Genomic DNA, 22131 nt, shown 5'->3' with positions numbered 1-22131 from the left:
CCCCCAAATGTATCTACAGTGGTACCTCAGGTTACATACGCTTCAGGTTACATACGCTTCAGGTTACAGACTCCACTAACCCAGAAATAGTGCTTCAGGTTAAGAACTTTGCATCAGGATGAGAACAGAAATCGGGCTCCGGTGGTGTGGCGGCAGCAGGAGGCCCCATTAGCTAAAGTGGTGCTTCAGGTTAAGAACAGTTTCAGCTTAAGTACGGACCTACGGAACGAATTAAGTACTTAACCTGAGGTACCACTGTACTTACTCTTGGTGGCTTGAATAGATGGGGTTTGTTCTTTGTTTTGTTGTTGCTCTATTTGCTATATTTAATAAAATAGTTTCCATGGTCTTTCAAGCTGTACTCTGGTAGAGGCAAAAGTAGCCTATTGGAGGTGTGGCTAGCAACAGATGTGTACATTTTGGAATGACTTCCACAAGTATCTACTGGATGGTGTCAGTAGTAACATACTTTCACCTTGGTGCTCAAATGATTTATTGTTGACATTTGTTTGCTGCCCCCATAACATAACATTGTCTGGATGACTTACAATCAAAGCAAAACAGAAAGTTGCTTTTTTAAAATGGAGGAACTCTGTAAGTATAACAAAACGGAAGCTGCTACATCCCAAAATTTGTTTTAAAAACAGAACAGAACTGAGGCTCACGTTATCAAAGTGAATTGAAAAGCCTGGGCAGAATGGCCTTCACTTGGCATCAGAACATGCATATATCTACATATATATCTCAAGGACCGCCTCTTTCCATATGAACCCAGCGAGACCCTGAAATCCATCTTCTGAGGCCCTGCTTCATGTGCCTCCTCCATTAGAGGTCCGGAGGGTGGCAAGACGAGAACAGGGCCTTCTCTGCAGTGGCTTCCCATTTGTGGAATGCTCTCCCTAGGGAGGTTCAGCTGGTGCCTTCATTATACACCTTTAGGCGACAGGCAAAAACTTTCCTCTTCATCCAGGCCTTTGGCTGATTGACTTCCAATGCGATTTTAAACTGTGTTGGGGGGGGGTTATTGGGTTGTTTTTGGTTTTATTATTTGGTGTTTTTGTATTGTGATTTTATGTTGTAACCGCCCTGAGAGCTGCAGGTATTGGGTGGTATACAAATTTAATAAATAAAAATAAAATAAGAGTACATGTGCTTATTAATTTATTTGTTAAAAGTTTTTTTAACCAACCCTAAGTTTTTATTAGGGACGCGGGTGGCGCTGTGGGTTAAACCACAGAGCCCAGGACTTGCCGATCAGAAGGTTGGCGGTTTGAATCCCCGTGACGGGGTGAGCTCCTGTTCCTTGGTCCCTGCTCCTGCCAACCTAGCAGTTCGAAAGCATGTCAAAGTGCAAGTAGATAAATAGGTACCACTCCAGTGGGAAGGTAAACGGCATTTCCATGCGCTGCTCTTGTTCACCAGAAGCGGCTTAGTCATGCTGGCCACATGACTCGGAAGCTGTGCGCCGGCTCCCTTGGCCAATAAAGCGAGATGAGCACCGCAACCCCAGAGTCGGCCACAACTGGACCTAATGGTCAGGGGTACCTTTACCTTTACCTAAGTTTTTATTGTGAGTGAAACTGCTTAAACCATAAACAGCTTTGATCCATTGAGGTGAATGAGGGGAAAGCAGTGGCAATTAGGGAAACAGAGCAAAGCATATGTTTAATATAGTGGACTCCCATCCCATCAAACTATTGTATTTAAATGGGCTATAGTGTTCCCTTCCCTCCCATTCTCTCTCTGTCATTTTTTCACCAGTACAAGCACACACATTTATTTCTGCAGCACAAGGGCCGTATCCTATAGACTGAAAGACTCAGGTGTGCAGCTGAGTACAGGAAGTGATTGTTTGGCCTTTAGGGAGTGGTGTGAACTGCTTATATAACTTGGTGGCAGGATGAAAATTTGCAGTGTAAATTATGTAGGGTCTTTGTGCAAGCTCAAACCTTTGCTTTGATTAATATCTCCTTTGGGTCAGGGTGGAATGCCAAAGGGAATAATAGATGTTGGCAGAGACCCCTCGTAGCCAGATCTGTAACACCATCCATACTTAGTATCAACAATGCCCTGCTGCTCTGGGCACTGTGGTCCTTTCAACCTGCAAGGTTTAGGGCCAGTTTTGGCATAGATGCAGCAGTGCTTGTGGAATGGTTCCAGCTGAGATACGCATATAGCAAATGCTATGTCAGAACCGAGAATTCACTTAATTTACTTTAAAGGAAAGATTCGTCGGCACGATTCAGCATGGGGCTGGTACCATGGCAAATTTGACTTCACTATGCAAGGAGTTTCACAAGATGAGCACCATTACTGAAAAGTGATGTTTTTCTTCACCACTTGACGTGCCATCAGGTGGTTACAACAACATGAAGCAGGACCTCATGGATAGCTTGGGCAGGTCCTGAGGCAAAGGCTCAACAGAGATTTATTCACCCACCCATTCATATTTGTAACTCAGGTACAAATGTAGACATCTAACATGCTGTAAATTGCTTAGAGACCTTTGGGTAGCAAGCAACTAGCAAGTCTAAATAGTAGTAGATTAGCAAATACAATAAATGATATAAGCCTAGGCTTGTACAAAATGCTTCATGTGCAGTGTGTGAGCATGATGATTCCTTCGTGCTCTTTAGAATACATACCCATGTGAAATGACCCAATGAGATCTTCAACGCTATCCAGAATTTTGAGCATAGGTAACAAAGGGTAGATTATGTATTTTCCAGATTTATTGAAGTGGCACAGGAGAAATATTTTGAAAAGCTGCATGACACTGAAAATACAATACAAGGCTGTTGAAAACATCTTTTCAAAACAAGAAGAATAAGAAAACACAGCTGGAATGTAACACTGGAAGTGAAATTAGCATCTTGAGAATTAGCATCTGTGCTCGTTGTACAGGCTGTTTTCCCTCTGCACCTTATAATCAAACCTTAGGCTCAGAACACAGCAAGTCAAGTTATTCTAGAGTGCTCCCCACATTCCCAAAAGAAAGCACAGCTCCTGTTCCAAGCCACATGCCTGTTGAAGAAAGCAATTCTTAAGAGTGGTTGATAGTTTCTTTTTTCTCTCTTTTAGCTGAGACGCAATAGGGAATCCTGTTGGAATTTTGGCAGCTGACTTAAAACTGTGGTTTGGAACAGATCCTGTTCCAGGTCTTTGCCAAACATTTTCGATTTAAAAAAAAAACTTTTCATGTTGGCATTTTATTTTACTATACCATATGACTTAAGGATTTTTATTTTTTTTATTCCTGATATGATTTGTCATTATAATGGGCCTTTTATACACAGAGCTCTTTGATGGTAGGTAAAATATAGGCCATGCTTTGGGGATGAATAAATTATTGGTGAGGCAAGATTGCAGAACAGGCAACATTGAAGTCAGCCTCTGTTAGGTTTGTCTGCCTTGTGAATGACTTGACGCAAACTAAAGTTTGATGAAATTTCAGTCCAGTAATTCATGATAAGTAAACGAAGCTGGCTTCTAACGAAGTGATCAGATCTCTCTTGTTCATTATGTATGTCAAAGTTTGTTGCTGGGTTGCATCTCTCACATCCTAGAGCTGCACTCTAGCATAACCAAGAAATTAAACAAAGAAGGAAGCTCTGTGGATAGAAATGAGCTTATATCTCAGGGCCTCCTGTGTAACAAAGTGAATGGGGTACAAATTGGCAGAGATTTAAAACCTGCTTTCTTGTAAGAAAGGGGTGTCAGCAGAACTAAGGGGGTATGTGTAACCTTCACCCCAATAAGTATTCATGAATAAACTTATTTACTTGTGTAGGGTATTCTTCTTCTTCTTCCTTCTTCTTTGGCGATCACTCGTAGCCGAGTAAGATTGTCTTCCATAAACACGGTTTTAACAATGAGTCCGTAAGTGACTATGGAGGCCAATTCTGGATCCACACATACTTCCACAGTGGGGACATTGGTTTCCGGGCGGGAGTTGATCACGATGTGGCTTTGCCAAGCATACCTTCCTCTTAGCACATTTCTCCTTTGCATCCTGAGTTCGAGTGTCTTCAAAGCCAATGACACCTTTGCCTAAAGGCTGTTCTCCAATTGGAGCACTCATAGGCAAGTGTTTGTTTTTTTTTAGATTTGCCTTGAGAGAGTCTTTAAACCTCTTTTGTTGACCACCAGCATTACGCTTTCCATTTTTAAGTTCGGAATAGAGTAGTTGCTTTGGAAGACGATAATCAGGCATCCGCACAACATGACCAGTCCCAACGAAGTTGATGTTGAAGAATCATTGCTTCAACACTGGTGATCTTTGCTTCTTCCAGTACACTGGCATTAGTTTGCCTGTCTTCCCAAGTGATGTGTAAAATTTTTCAGAGACACCGTTGATGGAATCTTTCGAGGAGCTGGAGTTTATTCATTGATATGGACCTGGTTGGGGAAGGAATGTATATTTGTGAACAAAGCACAGATGTGCATTTTGTTCCCTAGCTGTCTATGGGAGCTCCTTCACACTCCTTATCTCTGAAAATGGTAGTTCTTTTGCTAATTTTACAGAAGAAATTGTTTTGATCCTCTCAGCCATTGGCTGGGCTGCTGCGAGACTATGGAATGTTCTTAAACATTGCTGAGAGGGAGAGCTTAGTGATAGGTAGTTGACGAAACAATGCAGCTTCTTTGGACAAATTGGAAGATTAATTTGGTTGACTGAAACCTTGCACAGGGCTTCAGGATAGGTGTGTCTGCTAGGTGGAATATGTAAGGGGAGGGACTGACAACAGCAAGAATGCTGGAGTAGTTGAGAAACTATGTGAAATAAGGCCAGGAATGAGGGCAACTCAAGAGAAATGAAGTTCCTAATACCTGAGAGAAGTGGCAGAAAGTATTTGCAGTATTCTCAGAAGTGGGGGCTTTAAGGGAAAGATAAGTAGAAGGGTTGGATGAGAAAACAAGTTGGAGAAACAGGAGGACTCTAAGAAAGCAGAGAGGAAGGAACTAAAGAGGTAATTTACAGAGATAAGAGTGGGAAACAATCAGGAAGGTGGGAGCTGTATGTATTGATTTGAAAATCTCTAGGTGTAGGTCTTTAGTAGATAGAATTATCCAATTGACTCTTCCGAGTAACCCCAAATTCCTTATTTTCAGGCAAGTCTGAGATTCTAGGATAAGCCCTGAATGTCTGGCCAAGTAATCATAGTGTAATTGCATCAATTGTGACTCTGCATTGGTTTTAGAAACACTATCTTACTCTCCCACCCACCACTTCCCACCTCATCCTGACTGTACCCTGCAGAATTATCAGGGAAGTTCTCTTGCACAAGCCACAATGAAGTGAGCGGGAGCTTCTCAGGAACCCACTACTATACCATGCACAGCAACTGTTAACTTCAGAGGGAGATCTTCCTCCCAGTGTCCTCAGGTTTCTTTTTTAAAAAAACCATCCATGGTCTAATATTTATGATCTCTCCCGGTGTTTATGCATGAAAACTAAATTTAAAAAACACCCAGATGTGAATCTGTAAACCATCTGTTTAAAATAACTGTTGTGCATGACTGTAATTACATATTATTTATTATGAATCTTGGGATCCTATTATGGATTTTGCCTGACTCCTAGCTTTATGATTTATAAAATGGTTTATATATTTATGAGCAATATGTCTCTTCTGTACTCACGGATGCCAAAACTACACTACTGTCCTTTATTTTTTTTTAATGACAAAAGAGGGAGAAAATCCTCTCCTCCTTGCCTTATAAAAAAGTTGGCTTCTGAAAGTTGCAGTCAGGCGGGGTTCCCCCCCCCCCTTTGAAGGAGCATTATCGACAGATCTGTGAGCTTTCAACAGCTTCTGAAGCACACTGTGGACAATGTATAAAGAGTTTTGGCTGTATTGGCTTTTCTTTATTTTTGTCCCTTTTTTGCTTTGAGTTCATGGCTGGAAGAAAGTATTGAAATGATGCACTTTATGGTTAAAGACACAACTGGAAACAACAAATTTCTCAGTTAAGGCTTATTTGACCTAGTTACTCTACTCCCCCTCTCGTCCCCTACAAAGAGCAAGACGGATTTCACTAGACTAGTGGCACCACTTAAGAGTGAAATTTTGGGAGGCGGATTAAAACAAAAAGCAACAGAATTGTTCCTTGTTTGATGAGGTTTTATCTTCTTTCCTTACAAACCATACAGGGCCTCGGAGACCTGCCTTTTACAACAGTAGACTACAATAGACCAAACAATGATTTACCAACTCTGCTTAATCTGAGGGGCAAGATAAAAAAAGGGGAGGGGGTGGAATGATTATACAGAGAAATGTCCTTTTCCTCCACATCAAGTTTTACTGTTCATGACATTTCTGAAGATATAGGCTACATGGTATGAATCATGTTAGACCATAACACTTTTCAAAGGAATATTCTGGAATGGTTTAAGGGTCATATCTAGCTGGAGCAGAAAGCAGGCACAACTCCAAAGGTTTCAGTGGAATTACACATGCTTGTTTTAAGAGATGAATATTCAGCAGATCTTTTTAAGTATAGAATATGTAATGCAATATCTTCCTTGAGCCAACTGTGTGCTGGCAGAGACTCATGCAGGTTTTCGACCTGTATAGACCTCTTCATCAGGCAGACAGCTTTTTGTTTTGCTTTTTACCTCTATTATAAAACAATGCTCCATTACGTCTGGAACTTTGACAAATCCTTTTGGCCAGAAAGGAATGGTAAAATAGTACATTGGTTAAGACCACAATGTTGCATGTAAACCTTTGAGCTACACAGGACATTTCCTTGTGCTGGATGTTTCAGTTCATTTGAAGCGACTGAAAAATTCACTTGTAACCTGGAGGGAGGGAGTGTGGGTTGACCATGGGGTGAGGTGGGGTGACACCCAGGTAGTAGCAGATGCATAATTAGGGCTTAGGCTGGACTGGGAATTGATTTGCAAAAGACGTGGGTGGTGAGAAGAGACTTGAAAGAGGAGGGGAGGGAGTAGAACAATTGCATGGATATTAAAGTGGGAGAATGAGACAAAGGAGAAGGCTTGGGGTTTTCCCCCATATGAGATTTTAATACAGCAATTCTAAGTGAACAGTTGTGGGGGCATCCTGTGTTTTGTTTTCATGGTAGTGCCTCTATTTCAGGGTACAGAAGGGAATTGCTAAATGATTCAGGTCAGGCGAAAGCAAATACAGTACCTCTTCACACAATGCATGGTTAAACTATGGAATTTGCTCCCACAATACAGGATTAGAAAAATATGTGGAGGATAAGGCTATCAGTGGATACTAGACATGATGGGTGTGCTCTGTCTGGACGAGATAACTGTTAGGTGGCTTTGTAGCTGATTGACTCATTCATCGACATCCTAGGAGAAAAGTGGCAAGTGGGGTGATACAGGGTTCTGTCCTGGGCTCATTGTTCTTCAACATATCTTTATAAAGGACTTGGATGAAGGTCTTGAAGGGATACTCATCAAATTTGCAGATGGCACCAAAATGGAGGGGTAGACAATGCTGCTGAAGACAGAATTTGGATTCAGTATGACAAAAAGATTGGAGAACTGGGCCCAAACTAGCAAAATGAATTTCAGTAGGGATAAATGCCAGGTTCTGTACTTAGGCAAGAATAACCAGCTGCACCAATATAAGATGGGGGGCACCTGACTTGCCAGTAATAGATGTAAAAAAGCTTTAGAGGTCTTAGTAGACTACAAGCTTAACACGAGTCAACTGTGATGCAGCAGAAAAAATAGCAAATGCCATTCTAGGCTGGATCAATAGAAGTCTAGTGTCCCACTGTATTCTGCATTGGTCAGACCACTCCTGGAGTACTGTACAATGGTACCTTGGGTTAAGTACTTAATTCATTCCGAAGGTCCGTTCTTAACCTGAAACTGTTCTTGACCTGAAGCACCACTTTAGCTAATGGGGCCTCCTGCTGCTGCCACACTGCCGGAGCACAATTTCTGTTCCCATCCTGAAGCAAAGTTTTTAACCCGAGGTACTATTTCTGGGTTAGTGGAGTCTGTAACCTGAAGCGTATGTAACCTGAAGCATATGTAACCTGAGGTACCACTGTATTCAGTTCTGGGCACCACAATGTAGGAAGGATATGGACAAGCTGGAACTTGTGCAGAGGAGGACGACCAGGATGACCAGGGGTCTGGAAACTGAGCCTTATGAGTAATGGTTGAGGGAATTGGGTATGTTTAGCCTAGAAAATAGGAGGCTGAGAGGAGTTATGAAAGCCATCTTCAAATATCTAAAGGGCTGCCACATGGAGGATGGAGCAAGCTTGTTTTCTCCAAGATGCTAGGATCTGAACCAATGGCTTCAAGTTCCAAGAAAAGAGATTCAAATTAAACATCAGGAAGAACCCCAAACTAGCTAGTTGTTGATGAATAAGCAAATGGGCATGCGCTTGAAATCCCTATGATTTGAGGAAGGGCAGTTGTTGTTTAGTCGTTTAGTTGTGTCCGACTCTTTGTGACCCCATGGACCAGAGCACGCCAGGCACTCCTGTCTTCCACTGCCTCCCGCAGTTTGGTCTGATTTGGTCTGAAGGGCAGTATAGAAATGTAATTATTATTAATAATAATAGTGACTCTTAAATGTGTGTTGATAACTTGGTTAGGTTTTTAAAAATAAAACTGAACACATCTCTTAACATAGGCAGCTTTTCTGCATTTTAAGTTTGAATATATTACTTGAAGCTTGCTATGAAACTTTGCTTACATGGAAAAATCCCTCTGCCCCTCTTTCTTAAATGGTGCCCCATTAAAAGACAAATTTTGGCCCTGACATTACTTAGCCAGTTTCCTAAATGTACACTGTGCTTGCACTGAGCCGATTCGGAAGTGCAGGGGAGCTGTATTGGTGAGCTGGAGTCCACGTAACCCAGATTTATGACTAAGAGTTTGCAATTGTATACTTGTGCAAAGGAGCCAGAATAACACAGGACTGAATCATTCTGACAATAGACAGTATTCTTACAGCAGCTGATCCTCTGCTTGAGAACTCAAATTCTTCCTGCTCATACTTTATAGTCACTGCAGTTGAAATAATTGCAGATTTGGCTTGGCGAGGGAATAATGAATCATAGCTTATAACAAAACATTGTCTGCACTTACTGCAGAAGGAATAAGATGGCGTAGGATGGTTGGGAAGATACACCCCTGCCTTTTAAAAGCCCAAATCTCCTCACTTTGAGCTAACCTTTAAACGTACCTTGGCTTGGGCCTTAGGAAACAATGAAGCTCAGGGCCTCTTCATGACTTCATTTTATGATTGACATTCTTCCTTCCCCTTTGATTTCGCCCTCCTTTTGGGGGTCTCTAATTATGCCATATGATCTGCTAAGTGGACGGTGGCATCTGGCAAATGAGCTTCTGTGTCATGTAATGGACCAAACCAGCAATTATAGGTGGGGCTTTACGCAGAGCCCCCCCCCTTTGCTGTGTTTAAGGAAGGAATTTCCAGTAGTAAAATGTTATTTCTCAAAAAATAAATGGTGCAAGGCTAGGGTGGGGCCGAGTGGTAGGAGATGCTTGAAGATCAGAAGATTGTCACCCATCAGTCTTGTTATTTATTACCAGTATTACTGCCTTCACTCAGTTTTCCTCGCTGGAAGCAAATTGAATCATAGCAGAAAGTTCTCTCCCACTGCTGCAGCCATGTAGCCTTGAATCAGGTCTTGTACTGGCAGTTTGAGATCAGTTATTAGATTTATTTATTGTAATGTAAGGGGCACAATTCAGGCGAAATAAAAACACAAAATTAAAAAATAAAAACTCCTTTCTGTTTCTGTAGGGCCCTGACCTGCTTGCAGTGGTTGTTTGCAAGAGGAAGGAGAAGCCAGTTCATCAGGGGGGTTAGGGTATCTTACTTCCCATCACCTTCTTTCCTAGCCCAGTGCTGTGATGTGTAGAAAATTAGCTCTCTCCTCTCTTCCAATCCCTGAAGATCAGAGAGCCATGTCCCTGCCACCATAGTGCTAGGCCAGGGGTCTGCAACCCGCGGCTCCGGAGCCACATGTGGCTCTTTTACACCTTTGCTGCGGCTCCGGGGCGGATACTAGCGAGGGGAGGAGGTGCATTGTGCGCCCCGACACTCCCCACTGTGGCGGGGGCTGTACTGGCTGTGACGTTGCATGGGGGCGGTGCGTGCGTTGGTCACGCACCGTCCCGATGTCACCTTCCCGCCCGCCCGCTACATTGTAAGGGGCATGTACGCTGGTCACTGCATTGAAAGGGGGCATGTACGCTGGTCACTGTTTTGAAGGGGAGTAAAGAACACACACACACTAAAAGGTAACTTGTTAATTTAACGTTTATTTCTATGAGGAGGAGTAATTCTGAGGGGTCAAACAAAGAAATAATAAAAAGTAACAAATTTTTTTTGTGGCTCCCAGTTTTTTTCCCTTTGGAAACGGGTCCAAGTGGCTCTTTTTGTCTTAAAGGTTGCAGACCCCTGTGCCAGTTCGTAGAGAATGTGCAGAGTGATCACACAAGCTAGAGTGGCTCCTGCTTTCACTTGTCCATGGCTGTTTCTAGCATGTGGCCCTGGGAAGTTTGGCCAACAGCAAATGTGGCCCCCAGTCTGAAAAAGCTTCGTCACTCCTAATTTAAACCAATGAGACTTGAAAGGGCATAATGTTTATTTGACCATGCATTTATTTAAAGAACTTTTCCTTTCAGCATTACTGCTGCCTGTGTTCCCTGGATTGTGTCTTTGGTTTGCAGTTTTATTGTTTGTTAGAAAGAAAGAAGTTCATTGAAGCCATCTTTGTCTTTATTTGGTTTGGAAATTCAGACTTTCATTTTTTTTAAAAAAAAAAACCTAACTCTACTATGCAAACCTGTTGAATAGTCGTGGCTAAATATTTTTGTTCGCACAAGGAAGTCCAATGCCAGGTATTCTGAAGTCCCAGCTATAGTTTACACAAATATTATCATTTCTACAGTATACCAAAAAGTAACATTAGTATGAAACGAGTCACATGTTTCCTTTGGCATAACTTTATCTAGGTTCAGTATCCTTTTTTAAAGTTGCCACCACTCCCCCTTTCTCCCCAGTTTTTCAACTCCCTGCTGATGCATTTGTGTCGCAAGAGGGAAAGCATCTCTGTATGAAGAAGGGGTATAATGTCCTCTCTGTATCCCAAAGATTCCTTGTGGAGCAGAGGGAAATTTTTCTGAATCTGACTTCATGGTGTGCTACCTTATTGGGAGAAAATGGAGTCTGATGCTGTTATTTTGCTCTCCTCTTTTCCTCCCCACAGAACAAGGAAGTGACATGCAAACGAGAGAAGTGCCCAGTGCTTTCTAAGGAGTGTGCTCTGGTCATAAAGCAGAGAGGGATGTGCTGCGAGCGATGTAAAGGTGCAGTGGACTTCATGCTTATCTCTCAGTTGTTGTTGTTGTTTTTAAGTTATTGCATATATATTTGACAGAATAAAGCCCAAAGCTCTACAGAATTTGCCCACACTGTTAAGTTGTGGGTGAACATATCAGATGACACAGCGATTCTTCAAACAGCTCTTGTTTATTCACAGGCCAGGACAGAACTGAACTGAACTGAAGGGTTCCGTCAGCCTGCTTATATAGAGCTCCAGTACAATGTAACTGTAACAATTTTCTAAAACTATCCAATCACTGAACGTCACTCTCGATCCCTTATTTGCATAACTATCTACAGTATCCCCCTGCTGGCCCAGGGTGAAAACTTCAGTACATAACACACACAGAAACACATCCAGCAGTAGAGAGAAAGGTGGAACTGTGTCATTCCCCCAGCCCTTGTCCAGCTGAGTCACTACAGCAACCCAGGGTGGCAAGGATTGGTGGTGACGCAGCAGCAGTGGCAAGGTCAGCATGGTGCAAACCTGCTGGCAAAGCCAATCCGGTGCTCCTTGCCACCATACCCCTTCTCCTCTCCTTCCTGGTACGCTGCAGAAATTGGACTGGATGGAGATCAGGGTGCGCCGCAGCCCCAACCTTGCTGCGCACTGTGGCACAACCACTGCAAACGAGTTTGTTCATTTACCTGCCTTTTTACTAACAGGAGGCATGAAAATGATAAATCAATACCTTCCCACTAATTGTTAAAGTGGTGCCAAGCATGCCCTCAGTCCACACCTGTCTATTATTGGTGGCATTACTGTTGCTGGTGTTATTGCAGCATGCATTGTCTCTTTGAGCTGGTTCTTACAACATTGGTAAGCCAAACTATGGCTTGGTGAGACCTTCCTCATTTTCCTGCTGCAGTGCTCAACAACTGATATCAAAATGGCTATGCTGGCTGGAGTTGATAGGAGTTGTAGTCCAGAACATTAAGGGGGCAGCAAGTTGGGGAAGGTAACAAGTTAAAAGCATCACTTACTGTTAGTAGCAGCAATTTATTGTTCACTGTTCTTTGTTGTTAGAACAGAAAGTGTAGTTTAGTTATCAATAGGTTTGATGCTTCTGTAATAACAATTACTGGTCATTGACCATAATAAAGCAATAAGATACAGAAACAGTTCATTTTGTTGGCCAATCAATTAAATTATCTCTGAAAGTTCTAATGAATCACTACAACTTTTAAAAGCGCTAGGTAAGATTTCCAGAAATGTGAATGATTCACTGAACATTGTTCACTTGTGTATTTGAAGGATTGCATTTAAAACAAAAAGGCACGTTTTAAATAGAAAAGCAGTGAGAGTAATGTAGAATAAATCTGTTTTAAATAGAAAAACAACAAAAAGTTTTCTGACAAGTGCTCCTGACATGCATGGAGTAACTTAAAGGGGGGTATGTTGATGGGGAGCTCTGAACCCCACAACCAACACAAACATAATATCAATATACAGGGGGGAAATACAAGAGAAAGAAAACAGAATATGCTATAATTCTGACAAAACAGATGTGGAGGATATGGATGTGTATTTTTCCTTGATGAATAAAAGCATTTGATGGGCTGATATGTTTATGCACTTTTTCTGGCACGCAGCTTTGTTTTTCTGAGTGTGTGCCCTGCTAGACCAACCTGAATCCACCAATTTATATAAAATGCTGGCTTTAAAACAAACAATCAAACCTACAGTTTGCGGCAGCACCTTTTAAGACACATGTAAACTGAAATTGCATACATTTAAAATTTACTAATGGGTCTCACCCTGATTGTTAATATAGTCTGTATTCATGTACCTTTAATATCTCTGGGTATTGGTTGCTCCCGTTTATTGATTGGGCCCTAAGCATCACACAGCATTGAAATTATGTCCTGCTAATCATAGGTGCTTCATATGTTCGGCTTACTATATATTTCCTTTTTTTATTGAAAGCATTTATATCTTGCTTGTATTATGCAACCCAAAAGAGGTTGGTATAATCCATCAGTGACTCAATTATATTATGGATTTTGCTAATTCTGGGTGTTTCCATGCAGATACATGTAGCTATCTGTTCCCATTCTTCAGTGTAGTCATGGTGGGTTTACAAGAGGGGTGGCCTTCTGGATGTTGTTGAACAACAAATCCCACCATCCTTGGTCATTGGGCACACTGACTGAGGCCGCTGGGAATTGTAGTAAGCAACATCTGGAGAGCCTTAGATTAGCCACCCCTGGTCTAGGGTTAGATTTCATTCTTTGGTTTCATTCTTTGCCTTTGGGGTAACTGATTAAAACTGCCAAGGATGTCTCATAATTACAGCCAGAGTATCAAGGCTGGGAAGGGAATTTAGCTACAAGACAGAGGAATTCATGTGGTTTTGGAGCACCTCACATACCTAGAGCAATTACAGTGTGGCAGGCTTTCTGTAAGCAGTCGTTCATCCAGCCACTCACTGAGGAAGACAGCTACTTTTACAAAATAATCTAAATCAGCTATGTTCTAGATGCTGAACTACAGACAGTGCTATTGTCAGTAGAAGGGATTTGACATATCTGTAGATTTTTTCACTATGGCTGGCGAAAGCCAAAGTTGCAGCTTTGTTAGTGGCCTTAGACATCACCTGGTCTTCTTTAGATTCCTCTTTGAATACCTTCTTTAGCATGACTTTGAAAACATGGGTAGATGCACAGACGCCCATTAGGCAATGCATTCTGTTGTCATACTGTATTGTAGCAAGGACTCACTTAACCAAGATTACCCCTGAAACCTGTTTTCAATACAAGGCTTATTCCTTGTGCAAGAGTATGTGAAGTAACCATTCTGAAAGAGTTGCTTAAGCATGTGGAGAGTGAAATGTTCTTGGTGGTGGAGCAACCACAACCAGCCCAGACAGATTGAGATGTCTGGAAAAGGCTTCTAGTCGCGGCACATGATTTCCAGGGAGTCATAGGTCATACCAGACCTCCTTTTTAGAAATACGGGCCTCATGGGGTTGGATCCAGACTAAACTGCTCTTAGGCCCCATTGAAATCAATGTGAAAAGTTAGTACAGTAATGACTGATATTAAGTCCCAAAGGTTTCAGCAGGAACTGAGTGCAACTAACTAAGCCCTTAGTATTGAATTGCTTTCCTAACAGGAAAACAATATTTGTGCAGACCTTTATGTAATTCTATAGAAAGAGTTAAATCAGGAATTTTTGCCTCGTTTCTCCCACAGTTGTAGCAGTAGGGCAAAACATGCCTTTTCCCTTCTCTCATTTATTCAATATATTTAATCAAAACATATGAGATCACGGATTGTTATAGAAATGGATTTGGCAGTCTTTCCTTATTTAGTTGGACGGAGATATGTCATTTTAATTTGGGTCTGTCTCCATCTATAACAATATGTATTTGCTTTCTGAATAAGTGTTTGTTATTGGTGGATTGGAGATGGATAAGGTACGTTTATGATAACTGTGAGCCATACTCTGTTCTTGTTCCCAATGCACACCTCCCATTGATGTCAATATGAGTGCAGGGCAAAGATCACACCCTAGATCTGTAGAAGGATGACTTTGGAAGTGGTCTCTGGTTATCTAATCCAATGCCTTCTTTGGCAGGATCACCACAGATAAGAATGCCTAGTCTTTGTCCAAGGGCAACCACCATGGTGTCATGTGATAGTTTAGGATCACGACCATTTCCTTTCACTCACTGCGCGATAGCATTTTACTAGTTGTTTCTCTTCCCAGAGGTGGCCCAGGGACTTCCCACAGGGGAATATTGGCAAATTCACTAAACTACAATCTCCAGGATTCTTTAGCATATAAAAGGGACGCAGGTGGCGCTGTGGGTTAAACCACAGAGCCTAGGACTTGCCGATCAGAAGGTCGGCGGTTCGAATCCCTGTGATGGGGTGAGCTCCCGTTGCTCAGTCCCTGCTCCTGCCAGCCTAGCAGTTCGAAAGCACGTCAAAGTGCAAGTAGATAAATAGGTACCGCTCCGGCGGGGAGGTAAACGGCGTTTCCGTGTGCTGCTCTGGTTTTTCCAGAAGCGGCTTAGTCATGCTGGCCACATGACCCGGAAGCTGTACGCCGGCTCCCTTTGCCAATAAAGCGAGATGAGCGCCGCAACCCCAGAGTCGGCCACGACTGGACCTAATGGTCAGGGGTCCCTTTACCTTTAAACTGATATAAAATCAGCATGCTTATCGTGTGAATATACCTTCACAATGTCTGTGGCATGCCCCTAAAAAAAACAACTCCTAAGTTTTGATTAATGTGACATTTGCCTTTGACTGGAATTTTATAATTTCTAAAGACACACTTTCTCTACATGGAGAAAGTTAGGGTAAATTCACATTGCCTTTCTGCATTTCAAGCCACATTTGCACAAAGCTGTTTGCATCAGAGAGAGGGCAGTGATGTTTTCACTGGGTGCCCATGAATTTATTGGGCCCCCTCTTTGGCAACCCCCATGGAATGCCTACTCATTAAGCTGTCATCTTCATTTGCGTTCTCACCTGCACCTGCTGATGACTGTTAGTCTATGTTCACATTACGACTTATTCTGCTTCCAGTTGTCTATGATCAGATCAAAGCTGGTTTGAGAAAAACCCCCGCATCCAACAGCAGTTTTTTGTCAAGAAACTGCAGGATCGATATGGATTGTGACTAATGCCATGGGAACGCAATGCCAAAAATTAGCAGTGGGAACACACTGGATGCTGTATAAGCTGTAATGTGAACAACTCCCGCCCAGAAACCTATGTCCCCAACTATGGAAGGACGTGTGGATCCAGAATTGGCCTCCACAGTCACGGACTCATTGTTAAGACCGTGTTCATGGAAGACCATCTTACTCGGCTACGAGTGATCGCCAAAGAATAAAAGAAGAAGAATGTGAACATACCCATAAATACTTTATGCATACACATATTGTCCTGCAGGTGTGGCTTACACCAGTATTCAGTCACTGCTTTAGTGAGAGCAAGTGAGCAGAATGAGCAGGTCATGTGGCAACGCAGGAGGTGGGTTCTGGTAAGGGCAGGTGAATCTTCCTCTTTTAATAGTTAACTGCTGTAAGAGAAGCTGGCATTTAACTTTAATTCAGAAAGAGGTGTGTTAAGTCGTGGGTGAACATATCAGACGACACAGCGATTCTTCAAACAGCTCTTGTTTATTCACAGGCCAGGACAGAACTGAACTGAAAGGTTCAGTCAGCCTGCTTATATAGAGCTCCAGTACCACGTAACTGTATCAACTTTCTAAAACTATCCAATCACTGAACGTCACTTCCGATCCCTTATTTGCATAACTATCTACAGTATCCCCCTGCTGGCCCAGGGTGAGAACTTCAATACATAACAAGGTGTATCTCGTCTATAAGAAGTTTGGGTAACTTTCCACAGTTCTGCATAGCCGTGTACTCCTCCTTCTTTTCAAATACCATTAGTTCTCTATTTCTGTCATGCACATATATTGTTGTTGTCTTTTTGCTGCTGCTGGTGATTTACCATCCATTCAATGCATGCACAGTTGAAATATACCCATTTCCCCCCCCCCCTCCAATGAGCATGCTTGAGTACCAATTCCAAGTGCCATGGGAGTGGTAGCGTATTAAGACATGCAACCTCAATATATGCCAACTCCATCTAAAAGATGGAGGGGGGCTTTTAAAGCACCTTGCACCCCAGTTCTCCGCACTCCCATCTCCCAGCTTTGAGAACTAACTGAGACTAGTACTAGATTGCTAGCTGAGATAATCAGAGAAGCCAACTTGAAAGATTATTCCTTGAGCACAGTTGCTTTTATCTTTACAAGTTAATAAATCATGTTGTTCCTTAAAAAAAAATAAAAAAAAATCAGAAGTTTGCTTTTTTATAGAGGAAGCAGCACAGCAGTATCTACTTCCCCTTTCACTAAAGTTTTCGTCCGGCATGGAACTTTAAGGCTGCTTCAGCATGGTGCGGTTGACTAGTAAGCAGTCCTTGAATGGTGAGGCATTCACTCACAGACTTAACTCACAAAGCAAATGTCTAGGGAGTCCAGTTTTTGTTTAGGTAGTGCAAATATTGCAGCGCTCCTGTGCTCCCAGTTTGGCTGAGTATAGAAACACACACACACCCCATAGCTGTCAACTGACAGATTTGAAAATAAGGGACCAGCAGCCTCAAAAATAAGGGTTCAGCAGTCAAAATAAGGGATTTTCCCGGCACAGGTATGTTCAACTTCTGAGCCCCTCTGAGCCAAAGGCAGAAAGCCCAGCCAGCAGCCAAACGAAGCCTCAAGCCTCAAGGAAAACCACCGTCACCTCTCCGCTGGGAAGCGCTGAGCAAAGGCGAGTCCCCAGGCAACGCGGCCGATTTGATTGGCACAAGGCATGCAAGCTCCACCCCCCAGTCGTTCTTAGATTCCTTATTGGGTGAGCAACGCAGCCAAGCAACACAGTTGCAGCCTCCCTTCTCCCTGGCCGGCAGGGAGAGAGGGAGAGGAGTTGCTTCCTTTGAAACCCAGGAAATTTAAGGGACATCATCAATAAGGGACAGCAGCGGGACATGGCGCTGGGATAAGGGACTGTCCCACCAAATAAGGGACGCTTGACAGCTATGACACACACTTCTATCTTGCAATTTGCACAAGTCAGGGGTGGGAGATCTCTGGTCCTCCAGATATTGCTGGACTGCAACACACATCGCAGCCTTAATGTGTGCAGCTTCCTCTTGACCAATGTTGAAATGTAAAGATTTCTTCATGATCCATCCTTAACCATGATTTTCCAGTGCTGGCCGCAGAGGACTGCTACCCTGCAATTTGTAACCAGCTTCAAATTCTGGTTGGTTTATGTGGGAATCTTAGTTAATATGAATACGGACATTATGATGAACCATGTTAAACAGTACGGTGGGAGGTTGAGGGTAGTCTCCTTGCAGTCTGTTAAGGGTTATGTCTGTGCTAGTCCTATTAATGTTAGGTTATTACAAGTTTTGCATCAGTAAAATAATTTAAGAATATTTTGGGGCTTGGCCAGGCAGTGCCTTTGATTTTAATATGTTTCAAAAATATGCAACAATGCATTTACAGTGGTACCTCGGGTTAAGAACTTAATTTGTTCTGGAGCTTAAGCTGAAACTGTTCTTAACCTGAAGCACCACTTTAGCTAATGGGGCCTCCCGCTGCTGCCACGCCGCCGGAGCCCGATTTCTGTCCTCATCCAGGTTCTTAACCCGAGGTACTATTTCTGGGTTAGTAGAGTCTGTAACCTGAAGCGTCTATAACCTGAGGTATCACTGTACTATCCTCCGTGTATAGAATTTGCAGCTCTTTTAACATGGTCTACATATTAATGTTTATGAAATACAGATGCTTTTTTTAAAGGGGCATTGTTGGGCTGTTTTTATATTTCTGCACTAGTTTGTCTGGACTTTCCTCTGAGGAACAATTTATCAAGAATTAAATATAACATGTCCTTGAATGTTTTTCTCCCTCCTGATGTTTATTTTTCATGCCAAGAGAAACTTTAAAAAAGGAGTAAGGAGTAAAAGAAAAAGAATTAGAAAAATCCACCGTAGGAAAAGGGGATTATGGGGCCAATATACAGTATGTTACCATAATTTTTCCCTCTTGGGAGTATAGGAAACGACCTGCTTATAAAATTCCTGCTAACTTAAAATAAGCAAAAATGCCTGGTGAATTCTTAGTTTTGAAACGACTGTTTTGAATGAAGTTTTTAGGGAGAGAGTGAGTAGCTTATGTAGCAACCTGGTGCATCAATGTGTTTCATAGGCCAAAGTGGGCAAGTCTAATTAACTTATATTGCAATATTAGAAACATGGCAGATTCCACACTACAAGGAGTGATGGGCGTGTTTCACTGTTACTTCAGTATCATTATTTAGAGACATCTGGGCTAAGAATGTAATAATAGTTGCCTTTGGAAGATGGTTCTATAGGAGCCCTGACCTTTACTTTCTGATAGTAAGGGTTGTTGAATAGTGGAACGGACTTCCTCAGAAGTTGCTGGACTCTCCTTTTTTCAATTATGAAAGGAGGTGGCAATACGAGGCAGGAAAATGTTTCTCCCTATGGAATCTGATTTTAAAAAAATAATCAATGGTGTTTTTTAAAATGCCCAAGTGTAAGCTGTTCAGAGAACTTTATGTATTGAGGTGGCATACACACATATCATAGGGATGTGGGTGGCGCTCTGGGTTAAACCACAGAGCCTAGGACTTGCCGATCAGAAGGTCAGCAGTTCGAATCCCCGTGACGGGGTGAGCTCCCGTTGCTCAGTCCCTGCTCCTGCCAACCTAGCAGTTCGAAAGCACGTCAAAGTGCAAGTTGATAAATAGGTACTGTTCCGGTGGGGAGGTAAACGGCATTTCCGTGCGCTGCTCTGGTTCACCAGAAGCGGCTTAGTCATGCTGACCACAAGCTGTACGCCGGCTCCCTCAGCCAATAAAGCGAGATGAGCGCCGCAACCCCAGAGTCGGCCACGACTTGACCGAATGGTCAGGGGTCCCTTTACCCTTTACCTTTACACACATATCATAAATAAAATAAATGAAATGAATTAATGTGAATTTACTGTCTCACTAAAAACAAAGGAAATGTTTGAACTTCATGCTTCTTCTTTTTCCTTAATAAAGTACAATGCAGTAGTCTGAAGGTTAGAACTAAACGCATGGCCGGTACAAATTGACAAAGTGCACTTGAAATGAAAGTGGTTTGGCCTTCTGTGCTGAGCTTTAGGAGTACGTTGGAATGAAGCCCGTGGTTCCTCCTCCCCTTTGATTTAATCCAGAAGGTTTCTTCTCCATCTGGAAGATAAATAGTATGAATGGTCTTAATGCTTGATTATGGTGTAATGAGCAGGATGGAAAGCAAGGCCTTCGCAGATATCTCTGAATGTGAGGAATTCAGTAATTGCTACTTTCCGTGCCAAATATGCTCTGTGCTCAGTCATGTAGCAGGTGGAATTCTACCTGGCTGAATAAACTTGCCAAAGTGGAAGACATTTACCATTCAGGCGGTTTTCTGAAGAGTCCTGCATTAAGCGGTTTAAGACAGTATTTCTCTGCGACTGCAACTCTCTCGAACAGAGAACACAACTGAGAGACAGAATATGAGGCTTGGAAAAATGCACAAGAACGTTCTTGCTGTTTTCATGGGCAATGCCTTTTATTTTATTAATGGCATGTTACAAAAATACTACTCCACTTCCCCCTTTAGTCTCCTCATTATCTAATACCTAAAAAGAGGTAATTGCTATAGCTCATCCAAACCACCATTGGCTCACACCTCTTTCTTTTTCTCTGTCTTTGTGTTAGGGTTAGATATCAGCCAGCCTGCATGTTTTCAGTTGTATTTTCTGAACCACGACGATGAGAAACTTGCTTTATTTTGTAAGTGGTAACATTTTTGTAGAATGCAAATTGTGCCGCCGATAACAGAATTTCCGTGGAATGCTATACCTCCAGAACTGTAGAAATTAGACAAATTAGAAGGAATGTGGTGGTTTTTAGTGGGTGGGTGTGGATTAGTAAAATAAAAAGAAATGCTCTACTCATTTAATTTTTCATTTTCCTTCTAGGTTGCAGTTTTGAAGGAAAATCATATAACAGCTCACAGTCATGGCAGGTCTCAGACAAACCATGTATCATGAATCAGTGTCAGGTAAGGAATAGAACTCAAGGATTTTGTTTTTTAAATCTCAATTTAAAAAATCTAAGTCAAGAAAGGGAAAGATTGTGTTGATTCATAAAGTGAAATTATCATGGGTTGGGAATTAAATGAAGACTCTGGAGGTAAGTAAAGTATGGAAGGCACCATTGGTATATGGGCATTGCTGTATATAGTCGATTGCTCGGACATTTGCCTATGAAAATAGCAAGAAAATGAAGATCTCCCCAAGGAAAGATTCAGGGCCTTCTGTGAAAGCACTTTTAGACAGAGCAATGGATTCAAGATGTTAAAGGAGTGGGGTTCTGAAAGTCTGAAATGTTTATATTAAATATGAAACTATCCTTAGGCTTCTCTACCCCCAAATTGTAACATGGTATGTATAAATGTTACTTGTCCCAAATTCCGTCTATGTCGTGTGTAGCAGAAGCCAAACAGTATATCTTTAGTACTTGGGCTTTGTTTGAGTGTACATTTGGTGGATACAGAACAGTGAAATGCATGCCAGGCTCCCAGGCTTCATTAGATTTAGGTAGGATCCAAAGTGTGTATCGGAGGCCAACAAACTGCAGCTCAGTCTGGACAAGGCAGAGGGTGGGGTTGTGTGTCTGTCCTGGATGGTGGGTTGTTCAGCCTGTTCTAGGTGGGGTTGCATTTGCCCTAAAGGATCAGTTTTGCAGTCTGGAGGGAGACGTGTCTTCTTGGAACTGGTCTTCTCTTTGGAGGTCCAAGTGCCATTGTGGCACGAAGCATGCTTCTCCAGCTAAGGCTAGTGTGCCAGCTGTGACTGCTTCTGGATAGAGAATGTGTATGAATGAGTTGTGTGGCTATCCGTGCTCAGGCAGCACCCTGCTTTCATTACAGGAACGCACTGTATTCCTTGGGCTCCCTTTCACCAGGGGCAAGCACTGAATCTCCTCTTTCGTCAATTGAAGAAGGGTTGATCCCCCTGGTTTTATTCTCCCAGGCCTTTTATTTCTTTAATTTTAAACTCTGCCTTTTTCTGGCCATGTTCCTGCTCTTTTGTTTGGTTAAAAAATGTGTTTAACTCTGTTGTTGTTGATTTGATTTCATACTGGGAGCCGCTCTGAGAATTTTTATATTGGAGAACAAGATATCAAATATCCATTTT

The 22131-nt window shown here is 42.3% G+C and overlaps 1 protein-coding gene and 1 long non-coding RNA gene across 2 annotated transcripts in view; one reads left to right on the top strand and one right to left on the bottom strand.

The window, feature by feature from the left end:
• The window catches only part of LOC309380944, a 220541-nt gene that overhangs the window by 51547 nt on the left and 146863 nt on the right, over positions 1-22131 (bottom strand). The window lies entirely within an intron of this gene.
• Positions 1-22131, top strand: part of BMPER (BMP binding endothelial regulator) — a 172267-nt gene that overhangs the window by 23979 nt on the left and 126157 nt on the right. Inside the window, exons 3-4 of the mRNA XM_081931106.1 lie at positions 11245-11344; positions 20911-20993. Of these exons, the coding sequence (XP_081787232.1) occupies positions 11245-11344; positions 20911-20993 (183 nt within the window). The remainder of the gene's footprint in view (positions 1-11244; positions 11345-20910; positions 20994-22131) is intronic.

This window comes from Podarcis melisellensis, assembly GCF_964234715.1.
Source record: "Podarcis melisellensis genome assembly, chromosome: 12".
In the NCBI taxonomy this organism is placed as follows: Eukaryota; Metazoa; Chordata; class Lepidosauria; order Squamata; family Lacertidae; genus Podarcis; species Podarcis melisellensis.
This window is presented reverse-complemented; position numbering and strand designations above follow the sequence as displayed.